We start from the raw sequence: 15,837 nt of genomic DNA on the forward strand, positions 1-15,837 counted from the left end.
AGTTCAGGGAGCGAACATATGCCATATTCCAGATTTGGAAGTATCTCAGTAAAGGTCTATGCACGCACTAAATAGATACATAGCTACATACGTACGAATGTTTATTGTATGTGTTTGGCGAGAAGGGAAATACACTAAAACAAAGTTCACTTATCGCCATGACTTGTTATATTTCTTGACTCCCCCCTGCAGAGAGCAACAGAGAGAGAGAGAGAGAGAGAGAGAGAGAATGAGTCAATCTAACTTGTTTTTCGATCATTACAGCTCGCTCCATCAGTGTCGACATTATCCCCATAGAGTCCCAAAATATATATACTACGAGAATATATCTATATATACAATGTGTATATACGCACGACGCTGGTGACGCATCGGCCTCCAAAACGCTATGGAGCAACATGTAGCACAACATTTCTTTGTTGTTGCCAGCAAGATGATAGAAGCCTCTCGAATAGAATTAACCTTACCCCCTTCAAGCAGCTGTCAGGTATCAGGAACTGGTGAAATGTTCGGCTTATCAGCTCGTTATCAGTATTAGGTTTTTTCGCCGTTTGTCATCGCAAACCGCATCCAAGTGCAGTTGTAGAGCCCCCACCCTGCGTATACGTAACAAATAGCTAACTCTATAAAAATGTATGTATGTACATATGTATGTCGATCCGTTATTATGTTCCGGCTTAGCTGCGATGAGTAACTAATTACTATACTCGAATTTGCAATATTTCATGAGTATCATTATTCTCCTTTTTTATCTAGAAATTTCCATAGAACATAGAAACAAACATGATTGTGCTTACACCACTACTCGACTTACTTACTATACTCGAATTTGCAATATTTCATGAGTATCATTATTCTCCTTTTTTATCTAGAAATTTCCATAGAACATAGAAATAAACATGATTGTGCTTACACCACTACTCGACTTACTTACTATACTCGAATTTGCAATATTTCATGAGTATCATTATTCTCCTTTTTTATCTAGAAATTTCCATAGAACATAGAAACAAACATGATTGTGATACCATAACAATTGTTGAGTCTTTATTAATTTAATTGAATATTCTTTGAATGCTTCGGTACTCACATTATTCTTAGTTTGACTACACTCCCAATCTACAGTACTCGTCCACGCGACTCCTTCCGCCACTTACATTGCTTCAACATTATCTCTTACGACGAGTAGTGCTGTTCATTCTGTTTGTTGATAATAATACAATACAATACACTATAGAGCAGTTAACACACACCAATAATACACACACGGAATTGATAATGGATGTTTGTTGGTACTGGCATGCAATTTGTGTTCACGAGTTACACTTGATAAGGTTCATCCTCTACATACATATATCTAATTACAGGTGTATTTTTTTATTTTCGAAACAATACGATGCTTTTGGGTTATACATATTCCACACATTAGCTACAATTAGATTGCATCGTAAAAACTAATCTATCTCACTTGATCGCAATTCAAAATAATAATAATACTCTGTATACGTTTCGCATCCATTCGTAAAATCAAACGCTCTTCTAGGGACGGACGCTGTGTATCGTACAATTGAAATTTTTTAATTGGCATTCCGATTCCGAGTTAATAAACAGAAAACTGGTCATACAATATGGAATTTGTTCGCCTTTGCATACGTTTCGTTGTTTGCTCGACCATTTCCCGGGAAGGGGAATGGGAAGGAGACCATTTGAATTGAGGCAATTGGCTGTCGGTAATACAAATTTGAAACCGGGCTGTTGCTGTTGTTGTTGCTGTTGCATGAACGCAAATGGGGGTTAGGGGGGCATGGCCGCCTTATGGTTCATTCGTTGCTGCGCTTCGACTAGCCCTAGGACACTTGTAAACCATAGTAAAAATGTATCAAAATCTGCTCTTTCTTTTCTCGTCAAAAATCATGAGAATAAAATGTACAAAAATCGTATGTTGGTCGTAGACATCTTAAATAGTACGATATCTGTTGTGGACTCGTGTGTTGCACATTCATTTAAAGTAAGTGTGATCCTGTGTAGTTTCTCATAAGATTCGAAATGTATATCCACCATCATCTACTTTCAATCTAAATTCGAATCGCTGTCGCGAACAAAAAGTACATATCTACTGGGACTTGGGGCATGAGCTTGACAATGAAACGGACTCCTTTGTCTATGGTTCACAACAATACATATAGTACACATGCATATATCTGAAGAATTTCCACTATGTTAATTAAGGTATTTTTTGCATTGTAAGAGTACCCATATAGTAGTACACTTTAAAGTTATAGACACATACTGTTCTGCACATTGAGATAGATAGAAAATTGAATAGAACACGAGTTGCAAGCGGGGAAAGTGGAGGATTACTACTAGTATAGGATAGTAAGGAGGATCTCGACTTCGTGTAGCTACACATTTAATAAACACAATCTTTAGAATTTGAATTAAAAGTTTCCTATTTGTTTGTTTGGTTTTTTTCAACATTTTGTTGTGCCAATATATTTTTAAAAAATATTTGCAATTTTCGTTTTCTTGTTGTTGTTGGTTTGATTCCGATTACATACTAATACATTTCTTTTAAACATTAAGCCAATGGAATTGCAATTGTCAAGGACACACACACACACACACAAACCACACAACAAAACACATCGGGAGACATCAAGAGTGACACTTAAAATGCATATTGACATCCAGTGAGTTTCGCTTAGATTAAGAGTGTGTGAATGTGCGTGTGTGCCCCTTAAAAATTTCACAAAAATACAATCAAAACATTTTGTTCACTAATCTACCAAAATACATACAATAAAATACATTGATGCACACACATATAATACATATCTATTCGTATATCATATCATATCATATTGGATATTAGATATTGGTGTAACCTTTTCTTTTCTTCTCTTCCCTCTTTCTACGCTTTAATCTAGAAAAACTAACAACAATCTGTAGTTCGATTCGTATGTGAATGGATTACTAGTTAGTATGTGTATTTATGTATGTGGGTGGGTCTTATGTAGAACTTTAAACTATTCAAAATATAATAATACCATTCATTTGCCATTTTTTGGGGCATACATAAGTAATTCAGTCTAATTTGGGAATTGGTCGACGATCATCTTTGATCATTGTCGTGGAGCGGTGCGGTGCGGTGCGGGGTATGTGGAACGGGTGGAACCAAACACACAAACAAATGTACAATAGTCGGATCGGATTCATTAATCTGTATTTCCTATATCCATCGCTAGTTCCATTGATAGTCTCCGATTGCTCAAATCAAATGCGACTTGCGGTTGGAGTGCTCGATGGCGGCCAGCAGTTCGTGTTTCTTTCGCACATAGAGACGTCCCTTCTTCCAGGGATTCTGCAGCTGCAGCGGCTTGAAGTCGTCCCGCAGGCAGCGCTCTCGTGCCCCAATCACGGCCACCAGGCAAAAGTTCTCCAGCATATCGGCGCTGTAGATGGGCCCGTTGTTGCCTTTCAGCACCACGGCCATGTTGAGCTGCTTGACCACCAGATTAATGACCTCGCGGGCGGTCGTCTTTGGGGTTACGTGGAGCTTGAGGCTGGTGCCACTGGCCAGTCCGGTATTGTAGGCGGTGTACACCTGGATGATGCCCGGCACCTGCTCCGTGTTCAGGCTGGAGCAGCTGGCCGAGTCCTCCTCACTGCTTTGGCGCGACAGGCTCTTGGTGGATGATGCTTTCGAGGTGCTGGCCACCGGCTCCTCGCCGCCCACAGCCCTCAGCTCCGCCAGGGTGCTCTTCAGGTAGGGTCCTCCTTCGCGCAAATTGGCACTGGACGCGGCCTTCACGGCCGGCTTTAGCGGCTTGTGCTCCAGGTCCGTGGCAAAGACACCGCTGCCACTCCTGAGCGACACACTCGATCCGGCTAGATACGGAGCCGAGCTGGAACTATGCACCGTGATGAGCGGCGTCGAGGTGTGGTGCCCGATGTTGGAGCTGGTGCGCTTCCGTTGAGCTGCCACCGCCTGCGAGTGGCGCAGTGCATCCGCCAGAGTGTCATCGGAGCGTGACGGTGGCAGGGCAAAGCTGCTGCTACTGCTGTTCTTATCCGAGATGGAGTCCACGGCAGAGTAGAAGCTCTGAGGCGTGTAGGTGGAGCTCATGGAGTCGCCGCTGTTCTTCCGCAGCGACACCTCTGAGCCTGTGGAGCCTGCGTACTCGCTGGTGGATACTTGCAGCAGCTGCTGTTGTTGCTGTTGCATTTGTGACTGCTGCTGCTGCTGTTGCTGTTGCTTGGAAGTCGTGGCATCCACTGGGGTGATTGCAGTCTGGCCCAGATTCTGCTCCGACTTCGAGTGCTCCGGCTTGCCCTGCGATTGATCCTCGTTGGTGCCGGGTCCCGGCCAGCTGCCACGTCCAGTGCCTGTCTTGTTGAACTTACTCTCGCGAATCGGGAGCTGCAGGAGCTGCTTGGACTGGCCCCCCGCCGCGGACAGCTCGTCCTGCCGCAGCTGAGCAAAGTCGAGGATCTCCCGCATGGCCAACGACGGCTGGGCACTCTTGTTGCGCGCATAGGCCACCACATCCATCAGCCAGCGCACGCTCTTCCACACTAGCGTCAGGCTGGAGCTGAGCTCCTGCAGTGTGGCCAGTCGCTCCTTGGCCGCCTGCAGTTCGCTGCTGGAGAAGGCCTCGCGCAGCGAATGCGTGGCCAGCGCCGTGTCCAGCTCCAGGATGCAGGAGAGCCGGGCGTACTTCTGGATAATGGCCGGCTGGTAAGTGCGCAGATGGATCATCTCAAAGGCCTGGATGCTCAGGCTGGCCAGATCGTCACGCTGCAGCAGGAGCTCCGACTGTCCGGGCACCGCGCACGACGACTCCGCCGAGGGGCACACAACCAGGAAGCTGATGTCGGGACTGTGCTCGATCACCTCCACGTCGTAGAGGCGGTGGGTGGTGGCCTCCGAGGCCTTGATGTTCATCCCAGCGAACAGCTTGTGCATCGCATTGGTGAGATCGTACAGGAAGAGGCGCTGCACCTCTGTGGTGCCCGACCGTTCGCCACCTGGCGAGCTGAATTCCAGTGGGAGGCGCAGCGGATCGCCGCTACGATGTAGCACCTGCCACTCCTCGGCCGTGATGTGGCTGTTCTCGCGCACCTTGCAATGGGGCAGGACATTGGGTGTCTTCACAGGCACCACCACCTGGATCTGGTCCATGGAGCACTGCATTTTCAGATAGCCCAGATAGAGGCCCGGCTCCAGGCGCTGCAGGGCCGCCTGCTGGTAGTGCATCTGCTCGCCAATCGAGGAGATGAGCATCTCGTTGATGTTGTAGTCCTCGTGCAGGGCCCCGAGCTTCTTCTGCAGCTTGCTGACCGGCAGCCAGCGGGAGTTGAGTATGGAGACGGCCTTCTGGCTCTTCACCGACTGGACGCAGGTGAGGACAACAGTGCCCTGCGAATCCCGCAGCGGCTTGTAGTACAGCTGGCCGAGGTCCGTGAAGCCCAGCGCCGACTGCATCTGGCAGACGGCAGACAAAAGCTTTGTCCGGAAATGAACGGCAGACGTGAGATTGCGCTCCATGTCGGAGCGCAGCGACTTGACATCGTCCCAGGTGCAGGCCACCTTCATCAGCCAGTAGTAGTCCATGTGCAGGGCACTCGGATACGATTCGTCGATCTCGATGACGGGCGGAAAGTCCTCGCTGGTCACCAGCACCTTGTCATCGCAGTGGACGATGCACGAGAAGTAGATGCCCCTGTGGGAAATTGGATTGGTTTAGTCTCTGGTTTGTGCTTTATTCCCATATATGTATGTACCTTCTGAGGGTCTTTTGGAACTTGGACGCCACCGAAAAGAGCTGCTTGATGGTGGTCTTTTTCTTGGGGTTGCGTCGCTGGCCGCCCGCAGGATCTAGCGTGAGTTCCGAGACATCGGCGGGTCGGGCCAAACGCACGGCCGTAAAGAGGTTGTCCAGAATGCGGTGACGGCCCACAAATCGGTCCTCACGATTGTCCAAGTCACGCCAGGCTATCAAGAAGAAGGATATGTCATGGTTTAAAGGCAGTTGATTGATTAGGGTTCCGGGATACTCACTCGATGGCACAACGCTAGCTGGAACCGAGGTGCGATAGGCACCCCAACCCTTGACATTGCCGCAGGAGGCGCGCAGGAAGTATCGACGTCCCTGGGTGAGGCCGGATATGTGACACTGGGCGCCCATTGTGCCATGGAAGCTCACCCACTCCAGCAGCTCGCTTTCGCCTACCACGTTATTGAAGTCCGCGCGGGTCGACCATTGAACTGTGCCAGAGACAGAGACAGAAATAGAGACGGAGGCAGAGGTTGAGGTTGAGTCAAAGCCAAATCAAAATGTGGGACTAACCACATCACAGCCACCAGTCGCAAAGCAATCAGCATGAGATTGAGAGGCCACTTGGTTCTGTGGTTGCGTACCTTTAAATTTCGTGCCGATGGCACCCTCAAAGGGCTCCAAGATTTGTACGCTGATGGAATTGTCGCCGGTGACATCTACGACCACCGAGGCGGGCGCATCTGGCGGCCTTGCCTGGTCCCAGCCAAGCAGCAGCCGTCGCAGGCCCTTGACGCGACGCTCCCAGATGCCGATCTGCTTCTCCACCTCGCTGCCCGTACAGCCTGTCACGGAGGCACTCGAGTTTCCTGGGGAAAGAGACACGCTGATTAAGAGCCCCATCCATGAGGGTTGATGGCTGTGTAGCCACTCACCAATTATGATGCTCGAGATGGAGGGTCGCGAGGCGAAAATCGGTGGACAGAGGCCCTCCGGTCCGCTCAGATCGTGGATACGCGACTCGGCGTCCTGCAGCAGGCCATTGAGCTTGCTGCCAATGTTCTCCGCGGAAACTGCAAACGATATTGAGTTTAAGATTGAACAGTGAAAGGAACAGCGTGAGATGTACTTGAACTTACACTGCGAGCCCTCCATGGCGCCGTGTTGGAGCAGCATTTTGGTCATGGAGCGATTGTTGCTTAGAACGGCCAGATCCAAGGCGGAGAGACCATCATTGTTAATGCTGTGAAGGGTTGGTAGATGTGTTAGGAGTACATATACGGATGGGCGATGAGAAATGTTACCTATTCACATCCACATCGGTGGACTCCAGGATGGTGCGTGCTTTGTCCAGATGTCCATGCTCCACGGCCGAAAACAGAGCTACAAATAGACACATACATAAAGAGAGTTTAGTTGCAGTTCCAACTAATCTGAGGGCTTGATCTTAAGTCCTGGTTGCGTTAGTGGATTAGTTTTTGGTTGCCCTGGGCCTACCATGCAGATGAAGGTTGCTCTGCGTCAGCTTTTCGAACTGTGCCTGTGCCAGTTTCTGCTGCTTCTTGGACATTTTGCTGGCTCGCGGATGGGGTATGTTGCCCGTTACTTTCGTTCTCAGCTGCACGGGCTGGCGGTGCACGGATAGCTGTTGCACATTGGCCGCCGTGTTCTCGTCCCCGGCGGAAAGTGGCGGCGTCTCCAGGTCGGCGGAATCGGCCTTCTCCTCGTCATCATGGTCATCCCGCAGCTTGGCGTTCTTCGGCTGCGAATGGCGGGAGATGCAGAGCTGCGACTGCGACTGTGTCGAGTGCGGCAGTAGGTACTCCATCTCTTTGAGATCCTGTGTGTGGCAGGAGATGGCGGTGCGTATCTTGGCTACCGCTGCATGCTGCGTCAGCTGATCGGACCAGCGAGTGGACAGCAACGGCGCTGGATAATATGTGGGATAGTTATCCCGATCCTTGGGTCGCAGCTTGACCTGGTTGTCCACAGATTCAGTGTCGCTATCCCGATACGACTGCGACTGCGACTGCGACTGAATGTTGTCTATCGGGGGGATGAGGGATAAATTAAAATAAAATAATAGGAAAATCAAAATTAAATGCAAACTTAAAAGCCATTTAAAGCTAAAGATAAATTAAATGCAGGATTTGTTGCGGGATTTGTTGTATATACGAGTATGTACAGAGAAGGTAAATAGCCCGCCGTGGGTGGGTAGAATGAGGGGCGGGGACCGTCATGTAATTGTTACTATTATTATTGTTGTTTCCGCCTGCTGTGTTTGCCGATGTGATTAATTAAATATGAAACATAAATGCCTATTCCAACCGCTATTGTGTGGGGTTCTCTTTTCTGGCCCGAGTTGAGATGACATGATGATGACCATCGAACCAATTATATTAATTATGCAAAAGCGGAATCCAACCATTTGTTTGTGTTTGCTTTGTAAGTATGAGTGTTTGTTAGTGTGTATTTGGTTATGGTATGTGTCCATGCAACGCAAGAAGCGCCCACCTAAGCCTTGCACCCACCCACCACTCGTGATGATTGTTCCCCTTGTCATTCCACTTCAATTGTCTTTAATAACTATGCCTTTGGTATTGTATGTAGGAATGATGATAAATGTAAGTATTTCAAGCGCATTTCTTAATTGCCCCGCATGGGGGTACTGCATGAACACCGTTCTCTAACCCATCTCTTACCATCGAAGGCATAGTGACTGTGACGCCGGCGTTGCTGTAACGGAGGCGCAGGCGGAGGCAGTGTGCCGTGGGTAGCTGCCGCTGCCGCTGCCGTTGCCGCTGGTGATGATGGTGTTGCAGCCGCCGCCCGTGCCGCCGCTGTTGGGGACACTTTCAATTGACAGAATTTGGTCAGCTCGTTGAGCGTGTGAAACGATTTCTGGCGCATGAACACCGCCGGAGAGCGCAGACAGCTGCTCATCTGGAGCTTCTGCGGCGGACAGGGGACTTTATGGCTATCGCTCTGGTAGCATCTGCAAGAGCATAACATTAACGACCCCGCCAGATATTTTGCCATGGGATTAGTGGGCCAGTGGTTGTATGGTCAACAGATGTGTGCGCATAAATATATCCCATGAAACATTCAAATGAATATTCATCCTCTTTCCACACTCGTTTTATGGGTTTCTTTCTTCGAAAGGAAACAACTCTCGTGTAAACAAGCGACAAATGGCAACGAGAGTTGAGGGGAAATTGCTTTCGTTGATGTAATAACAAGATCTGAGATGGGAAGCCGAAGCCGAAGCCGGAGCCCTACCTAACCCTTCCTTGAGACAGCCATATGTACAGCTTCAGCTTCCTCCCCTTTTCTCTTTTCTTCTCGGAATAGCATTTCGAACAGTTCATTGACCCACTGGGAGGCAAATAAAAATGCCAAATCAACACATGATGGATATAAAAATCAAATCAAATCAAATCATAGAATGGAACCACAAAACGAGAGACAACATTTCACTAAATCACATCTGAATCTGGCACTTAAACGCGATTTATGTATAAACTCCATTTCGGTTTCCTCCCACGGATTTTTCTGGGAATAACGATCTAGAAAAAGGGTCACGGACACCTACGACTGTTCAGGTACGGCATCGGCTTCCGGATGGTGGCCGTGCGCATGCGCGTCGTTCCATAGATCCCCTGTTGGGCATTCCGCGTGATGTCCGCCAGCACAGACATTGAGTCGTCGCCGCTTAGCGTCCGCTCCAGGTCCGAGTCCAGCGTGGCCTTGGGGGCTGTCTTCGCCTGCTCCGGCTGACAATAGCTCTCGGGTATTTGGAGCAGCTTGCAGGCCTTTCGCGGCAGCGTCACGCCCACGGGCAGCGTGGACATCAGCTGCTCGATGCCCAGTTCCTCCTGATCGGCGGCCAGCTCGGAGCCGGGCTGCCGCTTGAGAGGCACAAACTCGTTCTTGCCCTTCACTTTGGTGGTGACCACGGCCACGGCACCGATTTCACTCCACAAGCGCAGTGCCTTCGCCGCCTTGCTCTTGTCCAGCGCTGTCCGTGTGCGATTGCGCGAATGCAGATGGGCGCGAAGCTTGAAGGGCGACTGCAGCGGCAGGGCGGGACTGTGCAGCTTGCTCTTGAGGCGCCGCAGGGAGGATCGCACCGAATGCGAGCGGCGCAAAGCGGGTAGCGAGTCCCCGTCTTCATTATCCTTTTGCGGGGTCGGTATCAGTGCCGCCTGCTGATCCTTCAGCTTCGAATACATGCCCAACGCTTTGCGACGCTCCATTGATCACTTTAACCGGTTTTCGTTGCGTTTCCTTTTATTCGATTCTATCATAAATACGTTTTTTAGTCCACGAATATATTACATTTGACACGTTTTCAGTTTATTTCCATTTCTTTTCCCGTTTTCGATGTTTTGTTTTTGGTTTTATGGCAGGATTTTCCGATGTGCGCGTCGCGTGTTTCAAAAATCGAATGTGAAAAGTTCTCTTGTGGGAGAACAGCATCGGAACGAACGTGATTTCGTTCTCTCTCTCTCTCTCTCTAGGTTTGAAATCCTCTCTTTACATATGAGAGGTGCGATAGTGGTGGCAATTTAGCTGTTTTCAAGCCAGAAAGGGCTCTCAAAGCAGAGCCCTAGAAAAGGGTATACAAATGTATTATTTTACTGTCATTAAATTCCTTAGTCTCACTAAAAAGTTTAAAGAGTGATAAATAAAATTAATTCTATGAAAATTCATACTCCTCCCTTGGAAAATCTCTGTGATAAATTCTACTTTTTCTAGCTATGATTCCGCTATGCTTGCCAGCACTGATGAGAGCCTGGGTTGCTTAGGTAGGCTGCTGCTTACTCTCCCTCTCGCAGAGGCCTATCTCTCACTGCCGCTCTCTCTCTCTGCTTGCTCTACCTACCCCTTATATTTGGTACAGGAAATATCACTCGTTTGATCCCTGTTTACTGCGCTTTTGTTCATACATTTGTACATACGTATGTATGTATGTGTGTTTCTATGTCTGTACCTGCATACGAATTATTTTAAGTAGCAGCCGCGGTTTCAAAGTAAAAATCCACTTCGAGGATGCCCTATCACGTGTCTGTGGGATAAGGATGTGTGGGTGTCGTAAAATCAATTATCGGGCGACATTTCGAGCATCGTAAACCTTAACAAATTATTTCCAGACCCCTAGAGGATTGTTTGCTGATGATGCCGTCGAGGACGACTCGTCCCGCACTGATTTATCGACGCCTGTCTGTTGGCATTTGGGAGGTGTCACCGTCGCATCCCCCAGGCAATGAAGACGAATGGAAGAAATTAAATTTTGTGTCGCGGCTGTCGTCGGGTATCACAGGGGCTGATTAGCCCCCACAAAGGGCCCCCCGCACCCGAAGTCAGAGTCAGAAAAATTGAAAACTAATTGGAGTCTTGAAAGGTAAATTCGATGTGCCCTCGATCAAACATGAGACCGGTTTTATTTTACATTTTCGTGTGTGTTTTTGTCACTAATTTTAGACATTGTCTCATATGAATGAAATGAAACGAATAAATGTCGCACGCCTGTTTGTGCTTGAAATCACTTTGATCACCGGCGAAAACGATTTCAAATACTGGGAACTAGTCTCTGTGGCGGAAACCATCTATTATTATCCCCATACACTTGGTCAAGGTCAGGCCCAGGGGCCGTAAACACAGTGACTCAGGCCCAGTCTCAGTCTCAGTCTCTCTGGGCTGACTGGCAAGCAGGCAGACCCGCAATTGATTCACCAAAGTGAATCTGGTTGGGTCTCGAGGTGGGTCTCGGGTTGGGTCTCCTCGGGTTCTCAGATAAGTATCATAGGAGCCCTGTTACATATGCAAATATCCGTGATTCTACGAGTAATACGAACATGGTTGATAGCTGACTCAAGCCTATCTTTGTTTGTTATAAAAATAAATCCTGAATAAGTACTAGATTTCCATCAAATCTAACGACTTAGATTGGTTTCTGGATCGTCTGACTAATTTATCGGGTCTTGAAGAAGTAAGGAATAGCCAAAATTAAGCTTGTAATAAACTAGATATAAAAGTGAGCTGTCACTCAATATTAGCCATTATTTGATCCCCGACACAAATCAGAATCACGTCCCTCCATATCACTGTGTGATATTTGAAAAGCCTTTGTTAAAAAATGATTAACACACACCAATGTTCCGGCACCACTGGCAATGCCCTGCGGCACGTACCGGGATCAATCCTAAGCCGTTTTGCTAATACTATCAGGTTCCAGGGCGACCGACCCACCATTCCCCCCGTGGATCAACTTAAACTGTCAATTGAGGGCGTGCAATAAATAAAATTTGCTGACCCATAAACTTGAAAAAAAGGGAGAGGAGAGAGGAGTGGTCGTGGGTCGGGCCCAGGGCACTCGGTTTGCAATTGCAGGATAATAAAATTTATGAAGCTACGCAGGACAAAATTGCCCAACATAAATCACAGCAAAGGCTCTCGACGACAGCCCACGATTGTAGAAAGGGAGATTGTGGGGTAAGGACAGGACAGGACAGGACAGGACAGGATAGGATAGAGGTCATCCATTGGACCAACAAGCCGCAATCCACAAACCCGCACGGCCAGCAGACCACATCCATATCCTCCCTTCAGCAGACAAAACAACATAATCCACTTAATAGAGCCGACAACAGACTCGACTCCCAATAATGGTGGCTGTAGCCCGATCCCAGGCTCCCACTAGTCCCTCCCCCCTTGCCCTAAGAAGTAATTTATTCCGATTTCATCTTGCATTCGACGCTGTCATAATTGTCAGATCTACCACACATTAAGCAAAGTTACGAGCAGCAGACAGCGGCAGAAAAGAAGGCATTTTTGACTTAATTTAAATAAATTTGTCGCTTCCTCAATAAAAGCTCCAAGCAGGCGGGGAAGCCAAAGAGAACGAGCTCTGTTGTGTGTCTGGAGTCCGCACTTGGGGACGAGCGCCAGAAAGCGCAAAAAATAACATACTTTACATGTCTCTGATTTCGAGTACAAATCGCATTATGAGTGAGAGAGAATGCCACAGGCAGAGGCAGTGGCAGAGGCAGCCAAGCGGAGTTCAGGCGGAAATGCTAATTGAATTTAAGTAACCAGAACCCCAAACGCATTATTACTGCCCCCAGAGGGACAGGGAGAGTAGAGCGAGGAGACAGAGATAGGAGCCAACTTGACCTTTGTCTCTGCAATCAGCAAAAGCATTTAATTCTATTGGTTTACTGTGCCAAATCACAGAACTAATGTATTCATATTAATCAGATATGCAAATTGGGGACCCTCGTCGCTATCGCCATCGCCAAATGAAAATGTTGCAAGAAAAGACACAAAAAAAAAAAGATGAAAGAAAAGGCAGCAAACTAGCAGATACCCTGGCAGATTAAAGTCGTTCCTCTGGGTGGTATACAGTCATCGGATTAGATCCTACAGCAGAGCAGCTTCTAGTCTAAAATACCCTCTTTAAAGGGTACGCACACAAACACACACTCTCCAAAGAGTGAACAGAGTGACAAAAAAGGCGGAATGGAAAAAGTCAAAGCCAAAATGGCAATAAACGTTTTGACCGGGTCACTTGGACTTGCCCACTTCCTGGCCTGGATCTTCCGCCTCCTGCCTATACCCCCCGCCTGGCGCACTCCTCCACTCCTCGTTTGGAGGCCAACACAAACCAATAAGCCAGCATTTAAAATTATGTAAATCCAGCGCGATTTGCACAAAGTTTTTGCCGTTGTTGGTCCGATTTGTGTGCTACTTTTTTCTCTTGGCTGTTGGGCTGTTGGCTCTTCGGCTGTTGGCTGTTGGGCTGTTGGCTCTTCGGCTGTGAGTGGGGTCAAGGCGCAAATCTGTCGTGCATAAAGGGATCTCTGGGTTATTCCATTTTTTGCGCTGGCTCTCAAATTGAAAAGTTTATGTGCAAAATAGGGGCAGAGTCCGGTCCGGCAGAAGACGACGACGGTGGCGGTGGCACTACTATTAACATGGCTAAATACGCCCTGGGATAAAAAGTTGTTGAGCAAAACAACGAAACAAAACATTCCCTTACAGGGGAGCCACCTTTTTTTATGACTCCTAATTGAAGCAAAGTGGATGCCATTTTGTTAAGAATTAATAAAAGATTTAAGGAGCAGATCCTTGGGTGTCCGTTCATGAAAGTTTTCAGATTTCCTATCTTCTGGCCAAGGGACTAAACTTGAACTTGGAACTTGAATATATGTACGGATTCCAATATTTCGAAAGACAAAAGTCTTTGAATATAACTTTCCAGACTATGGATATCTATGGGCCTTTGATTCCCAGAATTCATCCGCTTCCTACAGTTTGTCTAGGGTACATTGATGCATAAGCCCCAATGCTTCAGCGACACATTTAGGTCAGGCCGTCACACACAGATGCGTGTGTGTGTGACCTTTGGGGGGCATTAAGTTCAAAAGTCGTACAAGCTTGTGCCCCACAACGCATTTGACATATGTGCGTACGCACACTCGACCATTCCAGAGGCCATTCATTTGCATGTTTGTGCTGTGGGATGTCCGCTTGGGGTCTTGGCTCGGCTCTGCTTGGATCGGATCGGCTCGAATCGGGTGTGTGTGGGCTCTACGTGCTCATTGCGCTGTTCTTGGGGCAGGGCGCAACGTGACAAACGTGAAAGTTCAATTCGGAATAGCGACCCAAGATAGACACGAAAGAATCACAGCTATAATGGCTGGAAACAGCCGCAGCGACAACGACAACGACAACGGCATACAACATTTCATTTATATTGTTTGATATAAAAGTCTTTTGATTGATTTCAGTCGCTTATCTGCTTTGTAAAGCGATTTCTTTGCCAGCAGCAGCAGCCTTAGACGGCTCACACAATGGCTTCGCCCAATGAGGTAACTGGAGACGAGGCTGGCGCTGAGGCAAGATTTGTAGCATCCCGAAATTGCCATGAATTTCGTCCCCAAAAATCGATGGTAATTTGAGAAAATCCAGCACCTCTAAAGAGTTGCTCCCATTACCGCTACAGATTCAGAGACAGACGAGAAAATTAACATTTCTTGGAAATCTGTTCCGTTGTTCCGCCTAATGAAAGTGGAAGCTGGTTCAGATCCGGTGCTAATGAAGCCCTATTTGCCTTATTTCATATTCCAAGGAAAGTTGTCAAAAGTAAATTCTAAAGTTCTTCTTACTCCATAATTATCGGGCACCGTTAAGGACCTTATACTGGTCCGAAACTGAATAAACTGAGACTATGGGTTTGGGAAAAGATACAGACAAAGACTGCCTTTTGTTTTGCGAAAAAACGCTGCTATTATTCAAATTTCGTTCGGGAATAAGTCACGCTATTCCCTCGTTTTGCAAAAGACAAACAAACAATGTCCGCCCCAATCTCACACATTGCGAGTATTCGGGAACACACCTCACACATTGGCTCATGCTCATGTGTGTACTCTGTACATGCGATATCTGACAGGGGACCGGGGTCTAAAGCTATCTACAGACATTATACAATACATCGACGACAAATGATATGGTTCCGACTAACTACTCGTTTCAGAGGTTTCCCCCATAGTTTTTGCTGCTGGTGTTTATTTATTCGATAAGAGCTGACTTCTTCCAAAGCCACCTCCAGAACCCGCCAGGTTCGATAACAGAAGGGGGTTGGGGCCGGAGCTGGAGCTGGAGCCAAAGTAAACAAACTTAAAGTATTGTTAAAAACTTTCAGGCAATGTGCCACAACAAATTTCGTGATGAATTCTTTTTTAATCAAACATTTAAAACTTTTTAATAAGTGCACAACTCGAAATAAAATGGAATAGCAAAAACGCAAGCGCAAACTTTGGCCTCCGGTGCTCTTAAGTGCCCGCTCAGGCGGTTACCACCACCAGCGCCAGGTTCGCTCCTTCACTTTCTCCTTTAGACCACACTCTCCACTCCTGCCTGACCTGACAGCTAGACCCACTTTCCATCCATCGCTAAACTGGAAAGAACTTATTTTTCCTTGCTGAAAATCGAGAAAACTTAGTTTTATTCCATTTTTATTATTCTCAAGTAAAGGAAAAGCTACAAAAAATAACAA

At 47.4% G+C, this 15,837-nt stretch overlaps 1 protein-coding gene across 1 annotated transcript; it reads right to left on the minus strand.

The window, feature by feature from the left end:
• Window positions 1-712: 712 nt before the first annotated feature.
• LOC108155881 lies at window positions 713-10,033 on the minus strand. The gene is made up of 9 exons (XM_017287010.2): window positions 9,370-10,033; window positions 7,275-7,823; window positions 7,082-7,160; window positions 6,917-7,020; window positions 6,713-6,850; window positions 6,422-6,646; window positions 6,062-6,268; window positions 5,785-5,995; window positions 713-5,723 (listed from the first exon to the last, which is right to left on the minus strand). The coding sequence occupies exons 1-9, from the start codon at window positions 10,031-10,033 to the stop codon at window positions 3,269-3,271; spliced, it is 4,632 nt and encodes a 1,543-aa protein (XP_017142499.1). The 3' UTR covers window positions 713-3,268.
• Between the last annotated feature and the right edge of the window lie 5,804 nt (window positions 10,034-15,837).

Source organism: Drosophila miranda, chromosome 2, assembly GCF_003369915.1.
Source record: "Drosophila miranda strain MSH22 chromosome 2, D.miranda_PacBio2.1, whole genome shotgun sequence".
Lineage (NCBI taxonomy): Eukaryota > Metazoa > Arthropoda > Insecta > Diptera > Drosophilidae > Drosophila > Drosophila miranda.